This window comes from Sinohyriopsis cumingii, chromosome 12 (genome assembly GCF_028554795.1).
Source record: "Sinohyriopsis cumingii isolate HCF-2022 chromosome 12, ASM2855479v2, whole genome shotgun sequence".
Lineage (NCBI taxonomy): Eukaryota > Metazoa > Mollusca > Bivalvia > Unionida > Unionidae > Sinohyriopsis > Sinohyriopsis cumingii.
In genome coordinates, this window is record NC_142972.1 from 108,787,853 (window position 1) to 108,809,112 (window position 21,260).

General features: G+C 34.9%; 2 protein-coding genes across 8 annotated transcripts in view; both read right to left on the reverse strand.

Moving 5' to 3' along the window:
* Positions 1 to 148, reverse strand: part of LOC149787231 (polyadenylate-binding protein 4-like) — a 48,845-nt gene extending 48,697 nt beyond the window's left edge. For 3 of the 6 annotated variants that reach the window (XM_089977737.1, XM_089977731.1, XM_089977738.1), the window contains exon 1: positions 58 to 148. The gene's annotated coding sequence lies outside the window, so the exon portion shown is untranslated. Of the gene's footprint in view, positions 1 to 2 lie in introns of all 6 variants that reach the window. The other 3 variants (XM_089977736.1, XM_089977735.1, XM_089977734.1) reach the window with 3 other exon arrangements.
* Positions 149 to 3,498: 3,350 nt separating this feature from the next.
* The window catches only part of LOC149787232 (uncharacterized), a 55,053-nt gene continuing 37,291 nt past the window's right edge, over positions 3,499 to 21,260 (reverse strand). For both annotated transcript variants that reach the window (XM_089977739.1, XM_089977740.1), the window contains exons 10-12: positions 20,654 to 20,728; positions 16,172 to 16,651; positions 3,499 to 12,358 (exon numbers count right to left, since the gene is read on the reverse strand). In XM_089977739.1, coding sequence (XP_089833865.1) covers positions 11,772 to 12,358; positions 16,172 to 16,651; positions 20,654 to 20,728 — 1,142 coding nt within the window. In that variant the 3' untranslated portion in view covers positions 3,499 to 11,771. The remainder of the gene's footprint in view (positions 12,359 to 16,171; positions 16,652 to 20,653; positions 20,729 to 21,260) is intronic.

Here is a 21,260-nt window from a genome sequence, read left to right on the forward strand (position 1 = left end):
ACCTGTATTTATCAGTATAGATTATTTGTTTCCTAACTCTCTCCAGTAAATATTTACCCATGCGCAATGGAATTCCCCCAAAGAAGACTGACGGTGATGTGATATTTACTTGGAATGGGGCTAACATCTACTTTCGCTTTTTAAAAATAGAACCAACTTTCTCAAACGAAGGTAGAGTTGATCTCCAAGGTGATTTCCAAGAAACATTGTACTTTATCTACTCCGTATCACTTTATTGGATACAATCTAAGAAGAGTTGGACAAATTACCTGTGTTATTTGAAAGTGTGTGCGTGTGTGGTATGGATTTTTAACGTAGCTTTAACAATTTTTCAGTCATATCGCTATGATGTCGGCAGTGTGGCAGTTTATAGTAATGTCTAGCACTGGGTCATCATGCCGCAGACATGTAGCATCCAGGTGTCCCACCCAGTCACATTATCCTGACACCAGGTCGACCAGTCCTAACACGAACCTCTTAATGCTGAGTGCCAAGCGAGGCAGCTGTTAGTACCATTTTTATAAGTCTTTGGTATGACTCAGCCGGGGATCGAACCCACGACCTCCCGAATCCGAGACTGACGCTCTAACCACTAGGCCACCCGAGCGGTCATTTGCTTTGAAAGTCTAACAGGCTGAATCCGACCTTTTGTTTTAAATATGATTATTATTCTCATTATTTCCCAAGCAAGTTGAGCAGTTCAAATATGGAAACAAAACCCAAATTGTACGCGTGAAAACGTGGTCTTATGTCACATGTTCAGGCTTGAATAAACAGTAACACAAGAAAGAGTGAAAACAACCAAGCTTTTAAAAAAAAATACAATAATTTATTTCCCTTGAAAAATTCTGTAAAAATGAAAAAATATGAACTTACGGTTTTATAGAATCAAATTCAAAAAATAATCCAAGAATAATCCATGAATAAATATTTGAAGTCCTAATAACAAAATGTTCTAATGATTTCAAGTTCGAATCCTGAAGAAAATCCAAGTTGGAAGACGATGTATGGTGAAATCTGTAGTGTCAAATTCGTCAGTTCCTTGTAGAAACAAGAATTATCACTCCGATGTTTAATAGCTGAATAAATTTTTATAAAAAAATGTTCTTGTTCCACAATATTACATGAGCGCACGTATTTTCCAGAAAAATAACAGAACTAATCCTTTTGAATCCAAATAATTTGAAATAACTCCAAACAGCACAACATATAACTAACAGCTTAACAGCCCAGCTTCTACTGAGACCAACTCTCCAAACAGTGGTTATATGGTCTTGTAAAACGTAAACAAGGGGTCATGTGATCATCTTCTGGAAGCTTATAGAAAACAAGTACTTTTATAGGTTACGTACACCCAGTGTGACCCAGACAAAAACCAATCATTTTACTCTAAGAAATAAAAAAATAAAAAAATTGTTTACATCTTAAACATGAAGCCCCACCATGACCTCGACAACAACCAATCATTTTAAAATAAAGATAGAACTTGTTTACGTGATTGCCTCAAAGTGCGAAACAAGGTCAGGATTTAGATCAACACCTGGTGTTTATAAACTAACAGTCAAGGTCAAACTTATTTTTGACAAAAATATCTTGAGTGATTAAATTTACATTACAATATCATCTAATGAAAAATATATAAAAAAATTAAAACTGACAAACAATTAAATTGAAATAAATAAATATTAAATCAGATATAATTAAATCAAATATACATACCAAAGGTATTGGAATTATTCTGGTTGGCAAGAGTTCAAATACCAAATGCTACACCTCCATCTGTATTGCCTTCCACGTGCACTTTTCTTTAGTTTGGTTGCATGAAAGCCTATATTTGACCTCAAATGTCCATAAAAAATGTCTTCATACAAATTGTGCTGATATTTCTTAACTGTGGACAAGCACGTTTTGCGTCTCACTTTTTACTTTAAAAGGGAGGATAGGGACATTAGAGGATAAGTTTTATGGGTATTTGACTACACTCCTGAAAGGACCTCGACGGAGTGTGATGGTGTGTATGCAGGTATTGTGGTTTTACAAACTCTCATACACTTTGGCAAACACTCATACCCATTAGCTGGATTTGCAGTATCAGTTCGACCCTCTTAAATGTGTTGAAGCACCAGATGGCCGAGTGGTCTAAAGCGGTTGCCTTTACCAATAATTGCCATATTAACTCTGGTCTGCATGGGCTCGGCCAACATGAGTATGTGAGAAAGTTTCCAAGTAGCTTTTCGTGGGTCTGTTGTTTTTCCCAATGTTTTCCGGGGTTTTCTTCCACCAGATGTACTGGCTGAAATGTATACCCTATCATGTGCTGAACAATTGCACAAAAACCATAAACAAATATGTGTGTGATAGTGTGATTTTGTCCCCCTCCTCCTTTGATATCCTACGATTTCAGTTGGATAGTAGGTATGCTATTTTGGTCACTCCACATGGCATGTTTGATCACAACATAAAAATAACACTGGTCACAACATAAGGACTGTTCAATAGTAGATAACACGGTGATGGACAGCATATGGTAGATTGTCCACAGACTACAACCTTATGTTACATTTCCAGTTTGGGTTCAGAGTGCTATTTCCCTATTAAATTCTGGTTTGGGGCTATAAACCTTTTACCCCAATTCCTGCCCGACACGTACAACGTGATACACTCTAAAATTGATCTACTGGGCTCAAGTCTTGGCTCAGCTAATGTGGATATGAGAGAAGGCTTCTCATAAGTTGGTTGTTCTTTCTGTGGTTTCTCGGGTTCTTCCTCCATCAAATATACTGATGCAATGTATAAGCCTCTCAAGTGCTGAGGAAAATGGCATTAAACCCGTAAAACACGAACATACAAACAGACAAACTCACCACATGTGATAAATCTACCAATTAATACATTTCAGTTGGGGCACACTGAGATATTAATGTTATGCTGTAACAACACATTTCAAAATGGCGACCTAATGTTAAAAATCCCGTTATAAACGTTTTACCCTGTTTAACAAAGGGTTTTGTATTTGCCTTTGAAAAAGACTCATTAAGAGCTGAAAGCGCTTATGCTAGTGAGATACTAGTTTTGCACTGTTCGAACGTGAAATCTGAGGAACATTTTGTTATTAGGACTACTAAAATTTTGTTCTTGGATTATTTTTGGATTTGATTCTCTGAAACCTTAAGTTCATATTTTTTCATTTTTACAGAATTTTTCAAGGGAAATAAATTATTGTCATTTTTCAAAGCTTGTTTTCACTCTTTCTTGTGTTGCTGTTTATTCGAGCCTAAACACGTGCCATAAGACCTTGAAAAGTCAAATCAAATCATTCTCATATACATCAAAAGTATTTCAAAGTAGACAAGGTCACATATTACTCTGTTGCTTAATTAGGAAAGCTGGCTCTACACTGGTCGCAAAGTAACACATCAAAAGGTTAGTTTCCTCATGACCAAGACTCTACACTGATCGGAAGATAGGCATAATCAAGTATAAAATAAAGACATGAGAAATAGTTACACCAAACTTTATTAAATAATTCAAAACCTTTCCAAAATAGTATCAGAAACACAGAGTAAATTGACATATTACTGACTTTATCACATTACGGTTCATTTTCCTTGCATAGCTATGTTACATGTATATGAATCCAGTATACATCTGTGAATAAAGTTATTTTGAACATTAAACCTTACATATGACATAACACATGTATGCTGCTTGACAGATAACACACGTATGCTGCATTTCAAGCAACAGATTTACTATAAAGTCAACATTCAGACAGTTATTAGCAATTTTAAAATGAAACAAACCTTATGGAATAAACTTTCACATATTACTCTCAATCAAAGAAAACAATGAAGCAAAATAAACAATATTCATAATGTTCCTTCGAATCTTTCATTCACCATTGTCAATGTACTGCAGGTACTTGAAAATATATCGATCATCAGCTCATACTGGTCATTGATTTGGTTAGATCTGATTTAGTAATTTACAAAAACGATGACATTTATGGAAGGGGTTCACTGTGCAATGGATACATAATGTTACATTTCATACAACTATGCTGTTATTTGACATGGATTTGATTTATATCACGATGCAGCAATATTAAACTGCATATAACTATGCATTGTAGATTAGATCTATACTGCTATGTAACAATGCTATGTTTCATATAACTATGTGGTTATTTTTGACATGGATTAAATATATATTGCTATGGTCCATTTTCTTCTACACATAACACGGATTAGATCTATATTGCCATGCAGTAATGCTATGTTACATATACCTATGTAGCCATTTATGACAAATCTATATTGCTATGCAGCAATGCTATGCTAAATATACCTATGCAGCCATTTATGACAAATCTATATTGCTATACAGCAATGCTATTCTACATAAAACTATGCAGCCATAAATGACAAATCTATATTGCCATGCAGCAATGCTATGCTAAATATACCTATGCAGCCATTTATGACAAATCTATATTGCTATGCAGCAATGCTATGCTAAATATACCTATGCAGCCATTTATGACAAATCTATATTGCTATGCAGCAATGCTATTCTACATAAAACTATGCAGCCATAAATGACATCTATATTGCCATGCAGCAATGCTATGCTAAATATACCTATGCAGCCATTTATGACAAATCTATATTGCTATGCAGCAATGCTATGCTAAATATACCTATGCAGCCATAAATGACAAATCTATATTGCCATGCAGCAATGCTATGCTAAATATACATATGCAGCCATTTATGACAAATCTATATTGCTATGCAGCAATGCTATTCTACATAAAACTATGCAACCATAAATGACAAATCTATATTGCTATGCAGCAATGCTATTCTACACAAAATTATGCAGCCATTTATGAGAAATCTATATTGCTATGCAGCAATGTTATGCTTCAAGTAACTATGCAGCCATTTATGACAAATATGCAGCAATGCTATTCTACATAAAACTATGCAGTTATTTATGACAAATCTATATTGCTATGCAGCAATGCTATTATATATAAAACTATGCAGTTATTTATGAAAATCTATATTGCTATGCAGCAATGTTGTGCTAAATATAACTATGCAGCCATTTATGACAAATCCATATTGCTATGCAGCAATGCTATTCTATATAAAACCATACAGTTATGTATGAAAAATCTATATTGCTATGCAGCAGTGTTATGCTTCATGTAACTATGCAGCTTTTGTGACATCTATACTGCAAAGTGATGTATTCCAAGTAAATGTATTTTGTGCTACACTTTGCAGTGTATCCAGTTTCTGAACTTTTTTCTCGTAATGCATGAATGAGGCTTTTTAGACAATGTTCAAAATTAATTTGATTAGCTCTCAAGATGAAATGATGTAATATGTCACTGTGATGAAAAATGATGTCATATTTTGTGCATTCGTGGAAATTTTACTTGTCTCAAAATTATATTTAATGATGTCTGAAGTTGCATTAGAATTTTGTCTCAAACAACTGAAGAAAGTAAGTCTGGGTAAAATATGAAACAGTGATAAATGTCTTTGTAGTTTTGCTTCTGCAAAGCTTGACTAAAGCACCTAACATCAGTAAGAGATCGACAAAACATTGTATCCGACCCTTGTATTTTGGAGATCTCATAGAACCACACCAAGAGTCTGGCTGAATGAGATAACAGAAGCGAGTGTGTAATCAACCTTTTTGTAGTTTACAGTAGCCACTGTAAACAATAATTATTATAATGAAAATGCACTCAGACTATATTGATCTTAACAACAAAATGATTACCCCTGTGACAGGGTATATAAGACATGAAATGACTACCCCTGTGACAGGGTATATAAAACATGAAATGATTACCCCTGTGACTGGGTATATAAGACATGAAATGATTACCCCTGTGACAGGGTATATAAGACATGAAATGATTACCCCTGTCACTGGGTATATAAGACATGAAATGATTACCACTGTGACAGGGTATATAAGACATGAAATGATTACCCCTGTGATAGGGTATATAAGACATGAAATGATTTATATAAGACATGAAATGATTACCCCTGTGACAGGGTGTATAAGACATGAAATGATTACCCCTGTGACTGGGTATATAAGACATGAAATGATTACCCCTTTGACAGGATATATAAGACATGAAATGATTACCCCTGTGACAGGGTATATAAGACATGAAATGATTACCCCTGTGACAGGGTATATAAGACATAAAATGATTACCCCTGTGACAAGGTATATGACATGAAATGATTACCCCTGTGACAGGGTATATAAGACATGAAATGATTGCCCTCAAACCGGGCATATAAGATGTGACATGATTGCTTGTGACTGGATATACAAGACATGAAACAACAGCCATGTGACAGTATATACAAGACATGAAATGACTGCCTTGTGACTGGGTAGGTAAGACGTGAAATTTCTGCTTGTGAGTGGTATATAAGACATGAAATGATTGCCCTGAAACAGGGCATATAAGACATGAAATGACTGCCTTGTGATTGGATATACAAGACATGAAATGATATTCATATGACAGTATATACAAAACATGAAATGATTGTATGACATGAAATTTCTGCTTGTGACTGGTATACAAGATATTAAATGATTGCCTTACCCATGTGACAGGGTATATACAATATGAAATAATAACCAAATATTATTTTCTATAGCATAGAGGCAGAGATTCTATAATGAGTTGATAAAAACCAATGTTTAATATCGTTTTTCTTTTTATATCAATTCATTTTCTTAACACCTGCTTCAGAAATTATCATCTGTCCACTCCTAAAAGCAATATTTTACTGGGTGAAAGTCACTGACTTTGAGTAACATTGGAGTGAAAGATCTTCTGACCACTAGTAAAATCATAGTTTTTGCATCAGTAATTAACACTAATTAGCAACTATGGCTGAGGCTTTACATGAAATGTATGCAGTCCACTCATCTAATTTGTATAATCATTCACATGTACCATACACAATTCACCTGATGAGGCTAACCTTTCACAATATAAAATGCACTCGTGAATATATATATTTATGAGTGTTTAATGGCACACCAGCACAAAACTGGCTATATGGGGCCGATTAAAAGTAAAGTTTTAAAACTGTCAATATAAAAAACTGCTAAAACTATTTGGAAGATAAATCCTTCAAAATAAAGATACACATAACATCCTACAAACTAAAAGATAAAGGTAGAGATGGTAAAATTCTATAAATTCTATAAAAGATAAAAAGTGCATAATCCTTCTAATATAAAGGCCAGTAAAAGCTGAAATGTGAGTCGTGATGAGCTTACCTAGTTGTAGGGGTGTGGTACTAGTGGAGATACTGTGGTAAACTGCATGAACTGTGCATGGGAAATAATATTATACACAAATTTTAACCCAAGTTATTGACGTGCAAAATATAGGTCAAAATACTTCTGCAATGAGGAAGCAGTGTTCATCAAGATGCATCTCCTTTCAAAGTTTCATGATTCCACATTGGACAGTATGTACTGTATATTGCACACACACACAAAAAAAATTAAATCTTCAGCTAAATACAAAAATTCAACCTAATCCAGCAAAATTTTAAAGTAGGTAACAATGACCTTCTTTGACCAGGTGTGGTACTAATAGAGATAAATATATATATATATATACAATCATCTAGTTTAATAAACTGGTATGAACAGTTAAAACACAAAATTGAAAATAAGAAAATAAGAAATATGGGTCACAGAAACCGTGTTTGTGATAAGAGTGTAGCACCCATCAAGATGCATCCCCCTCACTAAGTTAGTGATTCCAGGTAAAGAGAATGCAAAAAAAATAAAAAAAACTGTGATCATGAGCACAATATAAAAAATGAACTTTTTTTCCAGAATGTAGGTCACAATGACCTTTTCTTGTAGGCATGTTGTATTAAGAGATGCAAACAATCATACAGTGTGGTGTTTCTAGTATGAATGATGCTTGCAAAATAAACTTATAAAACTCCACTCTTAAGTGCCACAGTGACATACTTTGTGATAGGGTGTAGTTCTTATCAATAGGGATGCATTTGAGGTTGCACATATGTACATGTTTTTATATGTGCAGACAATGACACCAATGCCGGGGGTGATAAAATAACTCTCCAGTACTACACAGAGGTGAGTAAAAAGTTAACTGCGTGACAGTAGAGTCTCTATACAGCCTGCTGTAATTTAGAATGATGGTATGTAGAAACCTAACTATCTAAAAACAATCAAGAAATTTCACCTATCATAAAATAATAGATATAATAAATCAACTCATTTCATTCTAAAGTGATTTATACTAAACAGCAATTGGTCCCAATCTAAAAAATAATTGATGCTACACAGCAACTGATTCCGTTCTAAAATAATGGATGCTACACAGCAACTGATCCCATTTTAAGTGATTGATGTTACACAGCAACTAATCCCATTTTAAGTGACTGATGCTACACAGCAACTAATCCCAATTTAAGTGATTGATGCTACATAGCAACTAATCCCATTTTAAGTGACTGATGCTACACAGCAACTAATCCCAATTTAAGTGACTGATGTTACACAGCAACTGATCCATTTTAAGTGATTGATGCTACACAGCAACTAATCCCATTTTAAGTGACTGATGCTACACAGCAACTAATCCCAATTTAAGTGACTGATGTTACACAGAAATTGATCCATTTTAAGTGATTGATGCTACAACTATTCCCATTTTAAGTGATTGATGATACACAACAACTAATCCCATTTTAAGTGACTGACGCTACACAGCAACTAATCCCATTTTAAGTGACTGATGTTACACAGCAACTGATTCATTTTAAGTGATTGATGCTACACAGCAACTAATCCCATTTTAAGTGACTGATGCTACACAGCAACTAATCCCAATTTAAGTGACTGATGTTACACAGCAACTGATTCATTTTAAGTGATAGATGCTACACAGCAACTAATCCCATTTTAAGTGACTGATGCTACACAGCAACTAATCCCAATTTAAGTGACTGATGTTACACAGAAACTGATCCATTTTAAGTGATTTATGCTACACAGCAACTATTCCCATTTTAAGTGATTGATGATACACAACAACTAATCCCATTTTAAGTGACTGACGCTACACAGCAACTAATCCCACTTTAAGTGACTGATGCTACACAGCAACTAATCCCAATTTAAGTGACTGATGTTACACAGCAACTGATCCATTTTAAGTGATTGATGCTACACAGCAACTATTCCCATTTTAAGTGACTGATGATACACAACAACTAATCCCATTTTAAGTGACTGATGCTACACAGCAACTAATCCCATTTTAAGTGACTGATGCTACACAGCAACTAAACCCAATTTAAGTGATGTTACACAGCAACTGATCCATTTTAAGTGATTGATGCTACACAGCAACTAATCCTATTTTAAGTGACTGATGCTACACAGCAACTAATCCCAATTTAAGTGACTGATGTTACACAGCAACTGATCCATTTTAAGTGATTGATGCTACACAGCAACTAATCCCAATTTAAGTGGCTGATGTTACACAACAACTGATCCATTGTAAGTGATTGATGCTACAGAGCAACTGATCCCATTTTAAGTGACTGATGCTACACAGCAACTAATCCCATTTTAAGGGATTGGTGCTACACAGCAACTGAGCACTCTCCTACACGGATGTAAGCTATACCGTATTTTAAGTATCGTAAAATAATCGATGCTATGCAGCAAGGCAACTTGTCCTAGGATCATGTGTGCTATTTGCCATTTCTACCCTTAATGAACGGCATGCAGCATTTTGCTCTGATCTACATTTATTTAAGAATTTTATGTTCAATATGCAGTGAATCTCACAAAAATATCAATTATTTCCATTTGCATTTAGTGGCAATATACATCTGTTACAGCTGTGAAATTCTCTGTACGTCCAAGTAAAATACAAATAAAGCTGGTATTCAAGTATTGCACACAAAACAGACTACTGTTGAACTGTGAAAATATAAAGCAATTTAGTGATCTATTTAGAATTTCAAACAAGTTCCACTTACTATGAAAATATGCCATTTTGAGAACTGATTAATTTATAATTAACTAACTTTAAAAACAATGCTTATATCTTATTAAAAATGACCATAACAAAAATAAAGACAATGAATTAAAAGATGAGAACAGGTGCCTTCAGTTCTGAAACAATTCACAAATTGGGACTGAATTAAATACTTTAATACTATAAGATTCCATAATATTCATAAGAAGTTTTCAATACCAAAAACTGACTAAATTATTGCATCAAAGAATTTCAATATAATAATCAGCAGCAATGGATTCCTCCAACTTCCTACCTTATTTTATCAAAGACTTTGAATCTAATAGTGAATAGCAATTTGTTCCTGTACCAATTTTACCATTTTGTATGACTATAGGAAGCCATTTCAGAACCCCAACATGGGAAATTTCTACTGACATTTTTACAGAGCGCATGTAACTACAGGGTGGCATTTAGCAGCAAATAAAATAACCACTGACAAAAATTAAATCTAATAATGTACAAAACAAATATGTCATCTCCTTAACTGCAAGGCACAAATAATTTTTTTACATACCACACTCTATTACCATGCACAATACATTTTGTTCCAACTTTAATTGAGCAAAATGAAAGAAGAATATTTATTAACAAGATTATTTAGTCTGAAGTCAAGAGGCTCAAACATTTGGGACAGCATGACAAATATCACATACAATACTGATTAATCAAAAACAGAGTAATCTGCAAATACAGACACTGCATCATAATCCCCTTTGAACAAAAGGAATTGAGGAACTGCAGAGGCTCAGTGGTTGGCCTGCCAGACTCATGACTGATAGAGTACAGGTTCGAATCCTATCATTGGATCAGCATGTAACAGCAAACGTGGTGTGTCCTTGGGCAAGAAACTTTACTCAAATTGCCTGATCACTAAATAACCCACTTGTGTTTTTGTGCCATAAAGCACCAAGCTAAACAACGGGAACTGAGTTGATCTAGTATTGGCAGCATCATTTTTAATTTAGAATGACTGCAATGGAGAATGAATGCGGGTAAATGGTCTTTTATGTTAGAATAAATCTATATGAGAGAATTAATTAATTTCAAGTATGTTAATGAAATATACTAAACACTCATTTTATTGATTGCTATGTTACATCTACAAAATCAGTCACCTAAAAGTTACACTAAGCACTCCTTTTATTGATTTCTATGTACCTTTGTTACATCTACAATAAACTTGACACACTTGAAACTATATAGCTGATATCACTTATCCCCAAAATTTGGAAAATACAAATTTTAGAAAGATGTCATGCAGATAAATTTGGTTTTTATACCAACAACTAAAACTTCCAATTAATCAATACATGTAACAGCATACTTCATAGCAAAGATTTCTAATGATACACTATACGAGTTGGGTGTTATGAGCATAGAAACAATAATTTATCAAAAACAGACTTATACTAACTCAGCCTTTCAACCTATCATTGATGATACAAACATCACCTATTCTTTTCTACCACATATTTCAATAAAATTAAATAAACAAAGGTAGGAAAGTTACTATCTGACTAAAGACAAGAAAACAAAAATTACTATTTGGCTACAGATAACGGAGAACCCAAATATGAGAAAAATATCAATTAATTTGACCATCAAAAGTAGTGCACAGCAAAAATATTCAGGCCAAAGACATTGCATACAATTCATCCTTAAATATGATTGCTCCCAGCTCATGTCTGAATTCTAACGGAGATGAATAAGCTGTGCTGATCTCCAGCACTGGGCCATGTGTGTGTGCCTTTGGAATCCGGTTAAGTCCAGTGCGATTATTAATGCTAACAACAATTGGCTCTGCAGGCATGCTAGTACTGCCAGTTGTAAAATGCAGAAACTGGGCTAGGGCTTGACTGTCAAGGCATCTGATAAAGTCTTTCAAACAGATGAATGCCAGTTGCTGTGGATTGGAGAGGTACTCTTCGTCTGTTTCTGTCTTCAACTTTTGGAGCACTTTTTGTGGCGTTGGCTGAAGGTTTCTATACATTTCTATCAAGCCATATTCTGAGATGCGGCCCCACAGATTAGTCATCCACACATTTGGAATGCCGCTCATCATAATCTGCCCGAAGTATGATGGCTTTGCTATCAACTCCACTCTTGCTATCTTCAACACTTGCTGCCTAAAATGCTTGGGTGACGGTATGTTATTCATTCCAAATCTGGCGAACATATCCATCAGCTGTGACATCAAAACATCAGAATACACGCCTGTAAAAATGTAAAGACAAGATTTAGAAAACGATAATCATCCTCACTTTTGTCTTCTTGCTGCATAACTGAAGGGTTCACATTTTTCAGAATCATCATGTATTATTTTGCAAATTGCTGGAGGGTTTGTGCTGAAATATACACCTTTTATATCTTAATATTTTATTTCTTTATAACTCGATATAATTGTGCAAGGGGAAGGGCTATGAGCAACCTCAAACCTAGGATTCTCAATAATCATTATGTTCTCTTCACTTTCAAGACCAAAGAAGCTTCGTTTGTCAAAGGAAATATATTAACATACAATCTGTTACAAATGTTTATTTTTTAAATGGCATTTCTTGACACATACTTTTAAAACGAGAGAATGTCATATCAAAATCTTTTCACTCTCAGATAAATGATATTTATCAGAAAAAGGTGAAGAAAAATCCTCCTTCCAGGTTTCATTCCTGCACCTCAAAAGCACAAATACCTTAAAATATTAACCTGTAATCTTAATGATAGGACCACCAATCGATGATGTATAGTTCTGCCACAGTTCAAGTTAAATGGCTCAAAAATTATTGAGTGGAACAGAAATTGTAGTAAAAAGTCCAACAAACCATAATACCTGCCACAAGTGGGCTTGTACAACATTGAAATAGTTCAGGAGATATTAACTGCATCAGAGTGTGGCTAATGGATTACAATTTGTAACATGCATCCCATGTGGGCCTGAAAAATGCTCACCTGTCTTACATAATGTAATAGTTGTTGTTGCTGTTGTAGGGTTTAATGACATTTGTCAGCACACAATAGGCTATACATGGCGGCCAGTACTAATGGTGGAGGAAGAACCAGGGAAAACCCCAGGAAAGAACCACCGACCCATGAGAAGCTACTGGCAGGCTTTCTTACATTCCTACATTGGATGAATCTGAGACTCGAACCCATGCAGACAGAGGTGAGATGACATTGATCCATAACGGAGAGTGCTTTAGACCACTCGGCCACTTGGGGCCCCTAATATAATAGTTAAAAGTTTCACTATTCTGAATGTTGTTGTTGTAGGGTTTAACACCATTTTTCAGCACACGATAGGCTATACATGGCAGCCAGTAATAATGGTGGAGGAAGAACCCGGGAAAACCCCGGAAAGAACCACCAACCCACGAGAAGCTACTGGCAAGCTTTCTCAAATACCCACATAAGCTGCTATTCTGAATGATGTAGTATCGTAAAAACATGAACAATTACCCTATCTTTAAATAATGTTTTAACTTGACATATTTTACAATAATCTGATAAAAATTCAAACTAAAGTCATAGTCTAGGCATTGATTAAATATTTGTACTCTTGCTGGCCCTCTCATATCTGTCCAGTCTGATCAAAGGTCATAGTATTTGTACTCTTGTTGGCCCTCTCATATCTGTACAGTCTGATCAAAGGTCATAGTATTTGTACTCTTGCTGGCCCTATCATATCTGTACAGTCTGATCAAAGGTCATAGTATTTGTACTCTTGTTGGCCCTCTCATATCTGTCCAGTCTAATCAAAGGTCAAATTTTAAGTCTGCAATTTTCCAACAGGTTAGGCATGAATTAAGCAGAAGATTCATCACCCTGAGAGTCACAGGGCTTTGGAAAGATTTAATCAAACTCTGAAGAATATGATTTCTTTGTATTGTTTTCATACAGGAATAAATTAGCAAGAGGGTGTTCATTTGCTGTTAGTGAATCAGTTCAATAATCATTTGGTTTCAGTCCCTTTGAACTAGCTTTGGACATACTGTCCATGGACCATTTAAGTTATTAAAAAAGAAACTTCTTTCAAAGATTCCAAAATTAATTTCTTGACCATGTATCTGATTTCAAACATAACTTGACAAAGGCTTGTGAAGTAGCAGTAACTAATCTTCACTCTACTCAGTCAAAAATTAAATCATGGTAAGACAGAAACACAAATGAAAGGAATTTTCAGTCTGGTGATAAGAATTCTTTTGCCCATGCCTCAAAATCCTCTTCAGGTTAAATTGTACAGTCCTTATAATTATGAAAGACAAGTAAATGACTTACACTATATCCCATGAGAAGGAAATAGAAACAACTTTGTCATATAAGTATGTTAATGGAGTATTTTGGTAGACATAGCCCATCTAATTATATAGTCAATGAAATGCAATCAGACAATAGTGACTTTGGTGTAAACAATCTTCAGAATTAAAAATATTAAACATCTGAACCAGAAACATTCACAACAACTACAACCACCAAAAAAGAATGAAGTAAAACAGGTATTCTGTGAATATGAGCACTTGTTTCCTGCTGTTCCAACATGAATCTATCACAATTGTGAGATTGTAGATTCTACATCGGTGAAATAGCATCTTTACAGGATGAATTCTCTTCAAAAGAAATGTTTAAAGAATGGAATTCCAATATTTACTGGAGAAAGATTTCATGGAACCAAGTAAGAGTAACTGGAGTTCACCATGTATTCTTGTGCCTAAACCGATAATACATTCCAAATGTGTACTGACTACAGAATAGTGAACAATGCCACCAAAACAAATTCATTTTCAATGCCAAGAATAGATGACTGCATTGAAATTATTAGAAATGCAAAATATGTCACCAATTTTGACCTTTAAAAGGATGCTGACAAATTCTACTCATGGAAAGAGTGAAAGAAATTACAGTATTTGCAAGTCCAGATGATTTTGATCAGTATAAAACTGATGCCAATTTGTAAGAAAATTCTCCATCAACATTCCAATGTTTAATGAACATAAAAACATCTGGTCCAGATAAATGTTATGCCTATATCAATGATGCCATTCTCTAACAATGACAAAAATAAAAGAGAACAAAATAAAAGACCCTGACCTTGAATTATCTCTCCTATCTAAAGACGTTCTCAAATCAACATGACAAAATAGTTCATAAAGGTAACTGTTGCATTTCCTGGTTTTCATCCAAAGAGAGACAAGCAAATGTCCAAATTTGACCCAAATGATCATATTTGTGTATTTTTCACAATTATTTATTAAGTTCATAATTTAAGAGCCATTTCATAATACTTAAATTATACGGGTTGGTGGGTTTATAAGTCTACCAAATTTCATTCCTTAATTACAAACACCTTGAAAGATAAAGAGTGCTCTCAAAACTCACCTATTTCGACTGCAAGAACAAACTTAAAGACCTAATGTTTCCTACCTTAAATATTCTCAGCATATCTTTTTATATTTTCTAATTTCATGGTGTTTGTTTTTGTAATCATATCATTATATATGTTTTTTATCTTATAGGTGTTGTCTAATGTTGTAAAGCGCTTAGAGCTTCTAAAGATTAGGCACTATACAAAGTCCTCATTATTATTATTAAAATTAAAGAGTGTTGTATGGAGTACCTTTTAACACATACCTACTGTGTTACTTACCAAAATATATCCATACAAATTTTTTTTACATGAAGTAAGTGTAACAGGATTTCATGACAACATAAATCGCTACATGACATCATACAAAAGGCAACAACTGAGGCAACCAAATGTATTGCAAAGTAATTTCACTGTTATTTGCTACAATAAAATCTGTATATTTTGTCATGCAATAAATTAGGACCAGAAAAAGATTGAAATTATTTGACAAATGTTGTTTAAAGGAATGCTTTTACACCTCTGATTTTACCACAAGAGTAATCTGTTAAACTGTTACATGATGATGTTTACCAGACGATGAGGATAGTATAAGTAAATTCATTAAATAGGTTGCAATAACCTTATTATGAAATAGAGAAAATTTAATTTAGGAATGAAATATAATGTACCTGCTGTTCCCTCTAGACCTTTTCCTATAGCCCTTGCTTCGGCTGCTGAAACAAACTTGCAGAAATCCTTAAGAACTATCTCATCTGCAGGAGGCGATAAGGGTTTTATGGCCGACCAAAGAAACGACACACTGATATCTAATGGCAATGATCCAGTTAGCAGCAAGGCATGAGTCAGAACCCTTCCTGCAGCTCGAAATATGGCTTGTGCCTCTAAAAATCTTGATTTGGGCACACATGGAACTTTAGCTGCCTCTCCATGGAAAAAAAACCTTGTAATACAATTCCAATACAAGGCAAACACATCCCTGGTCATTCCTCCAGAATCATTTCCCATTTCCCCCTCAAATTCCACACGAATTTTGTGCTGCATAATTGCTGGTTCCTCTTCTCCACCATAGATTCTGTTTAAATCTTCAAACACAAATTTCCTCCTTACCACGATATCCATTTTATCAAGCAGGGTTTGCCTGACATTATCTGAAACAAAAACAAAGGATAATTACAGAATTGAAACTACAAGGCTGGTGAGCAATTGCTAGCATAAAAATATCCTTGCCTCTCCCAAATCTCATCCATCAACATCACGGAGATGAGTCTACTATACAGTGAGTCCTCTGAAGGGACTGTCGCTCTACCTTCCAGAATGTCCAGTAATTCAAGATAGGATCATATCTGCTATTTAACTGCCAAGCATTAAAACCATTTTCAAGCAACATGAGTTCAAAATTAGCCACTGTGGGTAGTATACTGGATGCAGATCAGTACAATTTCTATCTAAAACAAACCAGACATCATTAGAAGACTTTTGGAGGAAAGTGTCAATATCACCATCCATTCTGGAAAATTAGTGACAAGATTTCCAATATGTTAATTGTGACAACCATACTGGATGTCTGTGGGGCATGCTTTTCATACAGGACCAATGAAATTTCATAAATTTTTATGAAATCATCAATTGTGAAGAAGAATCAAAAACATAATTTTCATAATGGCTATCACAGTGGCCTTATTGGATGACAGATTGGCATTATTTTAGCCAGGAACAACTAGACACCATAAGAAGTCCTCAGGTGAAAACCCATGTAGAGATGCTGCCAGGATTTTACCTAAATGGCAGGTGGAGGCAAGATAGATGAGAGAAAACAGGCTATCCATTAAGTTCTTTGAGTTTATCATAAGCAGACTGAACAAGAATTACTTGCAGGGACTGATGCACTACTGTCTAAAGTAAATTTTCTGGAACTGAAGATAACATCATTTCTTCTTTTCACTAAGTGCTGAAAAGATCTCCGATATTCTTGGGCAAAAAGATTTTCAAACCAGCTGCTTTGTCAGCCTTAATGATGTCAGAGATGCATCATTTTGCTAAGGACCAATTAGAAACCATAAGAAGTTTTCTGGGGAAAACCCCATATCAATATAGCTTTCCATCTAGGAGGCACAGCAAAATGATTTTCAAGATGACTGCAGTGGTTGCCATATTTCAGATCTCATAATTATTTAAGACTACCTTGACATCATGAGAAGTCTTCCAATAAAACTCGACAATTACAGTATAACTTTGCACTTGGAGTATCAAGAACAAGATTTTCAAGACAGCTGCTGTGGTGGCCACATTGACTAGAAGATTGATATCATTTTCATGTAGGTCCAGCAAGACATGTTGAAATGAACATCCATTAAGGAGTTGCCAAAATATTTTCAAGATGGATTTCTGGCCAGAATCATTTTCATTTAGTACCAAGATGACCCTGTGATGAATTTGTAAAAGTTTCATTGCAATCCTCTATGTAGTTTGGAAGGTGTAGTGATAACAAACTTGTGTTAAATTACAGGTCAGATGACAGGCATGGATAACCAATAGGTCCAAGACCAGTAGAGCTAAAAAATGAGATATGCGATGTCCATAATATTTACTAATCAAACTATCAAAAACTGCAGAGTCAATGTAGTAACATGCTTTATGTCATACACTGCATTAATGTAAGGACAAAATGGTTGTAAATAATAAAAACTGAGGAAACAAACTAATTTGTCAATATGCACATCTTTAGGCAATGACCATAAATTTATTTACCAATTTTCACGACAATCCATTACAAGAGTTCCTTGAAGGGACTGACACTCTTCTGGTTATAATGAATTTCCTGGAATCCAAGATAACACATTTTTGTCTTCATAACTTATTTGTGTTCAAACCAAGTCTGATATCCTTTAATGATGTGATTTTTAAGCTGGCCACTTTTCAGGAGGAGCAGCTATAGGCTGTCAATACTGTCAGAATCATGACCATATTGGATGTCAGATTGGCAGTATCATTTAGCACCAACCAGAAACCTGAAAAAATTTCTGGTAAAAGCTCCTTTCAATATAACATTCTGTGCAGAGGTGTAGTGATAACAAGATCTTCAAGATGGATGTCATGGTGTTCATAGTGGATGTCAGATCAGGACCCTTTTCAATCAGACATCATAATTAGTTTTTACAAGATTTTCAATACAGTGACCATGGTGGCCATATTGGATGTCAGATCTTTACTTTCAATGACAATCAGCTAGACATAATAAGATGTCCGTTCTTGAAAACCCTATGTTATTATCACCATACATTCAGAAGAAGCAGAGAAAACATGATTTTGAAGAAAGTCTCTGTGCCATTTATATTGGGCAGGATATGTACATATTGTTTCATGGCAATTTCTGAGCAGTTTGGATGGAGTAGCAAAAATAAACTTGCGCTAACATACAAATGGACAATGAGCAAGAGGCCATCACTACGTACCAGCGAGGCAAAAAACGTTTTTTTTTTTTTAAATTGACCTGTTGCACTAATAAGGCATAGGAGAAGTAGGAATTACTTTATCAAGTTGTCTGCCCTGGTGGCCATATTGGATGTCATATAAATGCCATTTCATTTAGGACCAACCAGATATTATACGTAGACTGTTGGGGAAATTCCCATGTAGATACACCCTGCATTCTGGTATTGATGAGATATTCAAAATGGCAACCATGGTAGCCATATTGGGTGTCAGATCAGCACCACATTCATTTACAAACAACTAAACACCATAAGGTCTTCTGCTGAAACACCAGGCCATTACAACAACCCCCATAGACAGAATAGCAATAAGATTTCCAAAATGGCCACCAAGGCACTCAGTTTTAAAGTCTGATTGTGATAGTATTTATTTTTATACCAATTAGAGGTTATAAGAAGTCTTCTGGTGAAAACCCCATGTCAATAGGACTTTCCATTCAGAAGAAGTAACTAAAAACACTGCACAGATGGTTGCCATGCTGGTCATATTGGAGGTAAGACTGGTACCCATTTTGTTTAGGACCGACTAGATATTATTTTTAAAAAATCAACCCAATGTTGATATGACCATCAATTCAAAAGGACTAATGATAACCAGATTTTCAAGACAACCGCTATGGCAACCATATTGGACGTCTGAGTTACGTCATTTCCAGACCTGCCAACTAAATGAAAACTGAATCAGGGACAGTTTTACATGGCAATTGTGAAGTGGTGAATGACGTCATAAGTATCATCTTTCAAAATCAACAAAAATTAATGGAAATTACTCAGTGTATTCCTTCCTATAGTGGCTGTTATGATTAAACCTTTTCTTTGGCAAGTGTTATTTCAACTTAATTTCACAATGGCAGCTGTTGATATTGGAAATGAAGATTATCTAACTACTGCATTTTACTGAAAATGATTAACGAATTACTCAACAAAAATGGAATGTGCTAAAATGTTTTTGTTGGGATAAAAAATCATAAGGTAGACTGGCCTCATTTATGTAAATACGAAAGACCTTCATGCCACGATGCTCTGTGCCAATTTGGTTTAGACTGGACTGGCAGTTTTCAAGATAGTGAAAATAGTAATAATTGCACATTAATACAATGGTGGTGTACTTTTAAACTTGATCCATTGCCGGGAGAGAATTACCTAATTCTCTATTAATCTAAAACTATATCCAATGTCTGGAGAGAATTAATCACTGCCTAATTCTTATGTGCTATATCTCAGAACAACAGAAGTCCAAGATACATACTTCCTTCAAAACCACTTCTCCATGTTTTCTAACCAGGCATCTAATTTTGTTCCATATACAAGACTGCAAAACCTGTCTTTACTGATGAAAAGTCATTGAGTTCTACCAGATGCTACTTGTGGCTTGTCATTTTCTACTTTGATTGATTGCTCACCTTATCAAAAATATGCTGAAGCATCACATGCTCTCCTCTTAAAAGCCGTTTTTAATTTTGGCAGTCTTCATGGCACTTTAGCATGTTATTGGCTTTATCATGATGAAAAAATTGGAACTAAGTATTCAACCTGCAACCCGTGGATTAAGAGTCCAATGCTCTTGCAATCACAGATTCCCTGAAGATGTCTGAATGCACTAATGCCATGTCAGTTATTCAAGAATAGGTATATTTTGAAGTTTAAAAGCTTATTTACCCAGGACATCAAGGAAACATCGCAAGTGATCAGGTTCTTCAGAGTCTGTGTTAGCTCCATCTGTTTCTTCAAATTCTGAAAGAAAATATAACTGATGTTAACAAGAGTACAGTGAAATGCACATTACACACCTGGCCCATGTTTAATAGCCCTCTATGTAGATCACTGAAAATTTTGTGCACAATAATTTTTCCTGTTTCTGTCAGTGACCTTGACCTTTTGACACAAAATTAATTGGCATCTTCCTTAAACCAAGTGCAAGCCATCTACAAAGTCTGTTCCTGGCATGTGATTTAGAATTCATGTTATTGTGTAGAATCTATTTATCTTTTTTGCTTAATTCAAAGTGGCCTTGATCTTTTACTTTTTGACCCCAAAATTAAAAGCATTCTTCTTTTCCGTAAATGTAAGCCATCCACAATGCCTGATAACTGTGGCTCATGGAAAACTAGGCTGACTGTGCAGGAACTAATTTACTTTTTTTGATCCCAATGGCCTTGATCTAAAACATTTTGACCCCCAAATTAATATAGTTCATCCTTACATCAAGTGTAAGCTTCACAAATTTAGTGGAAACCAATTTCTTTATTCAGTCACAGTGAATTTG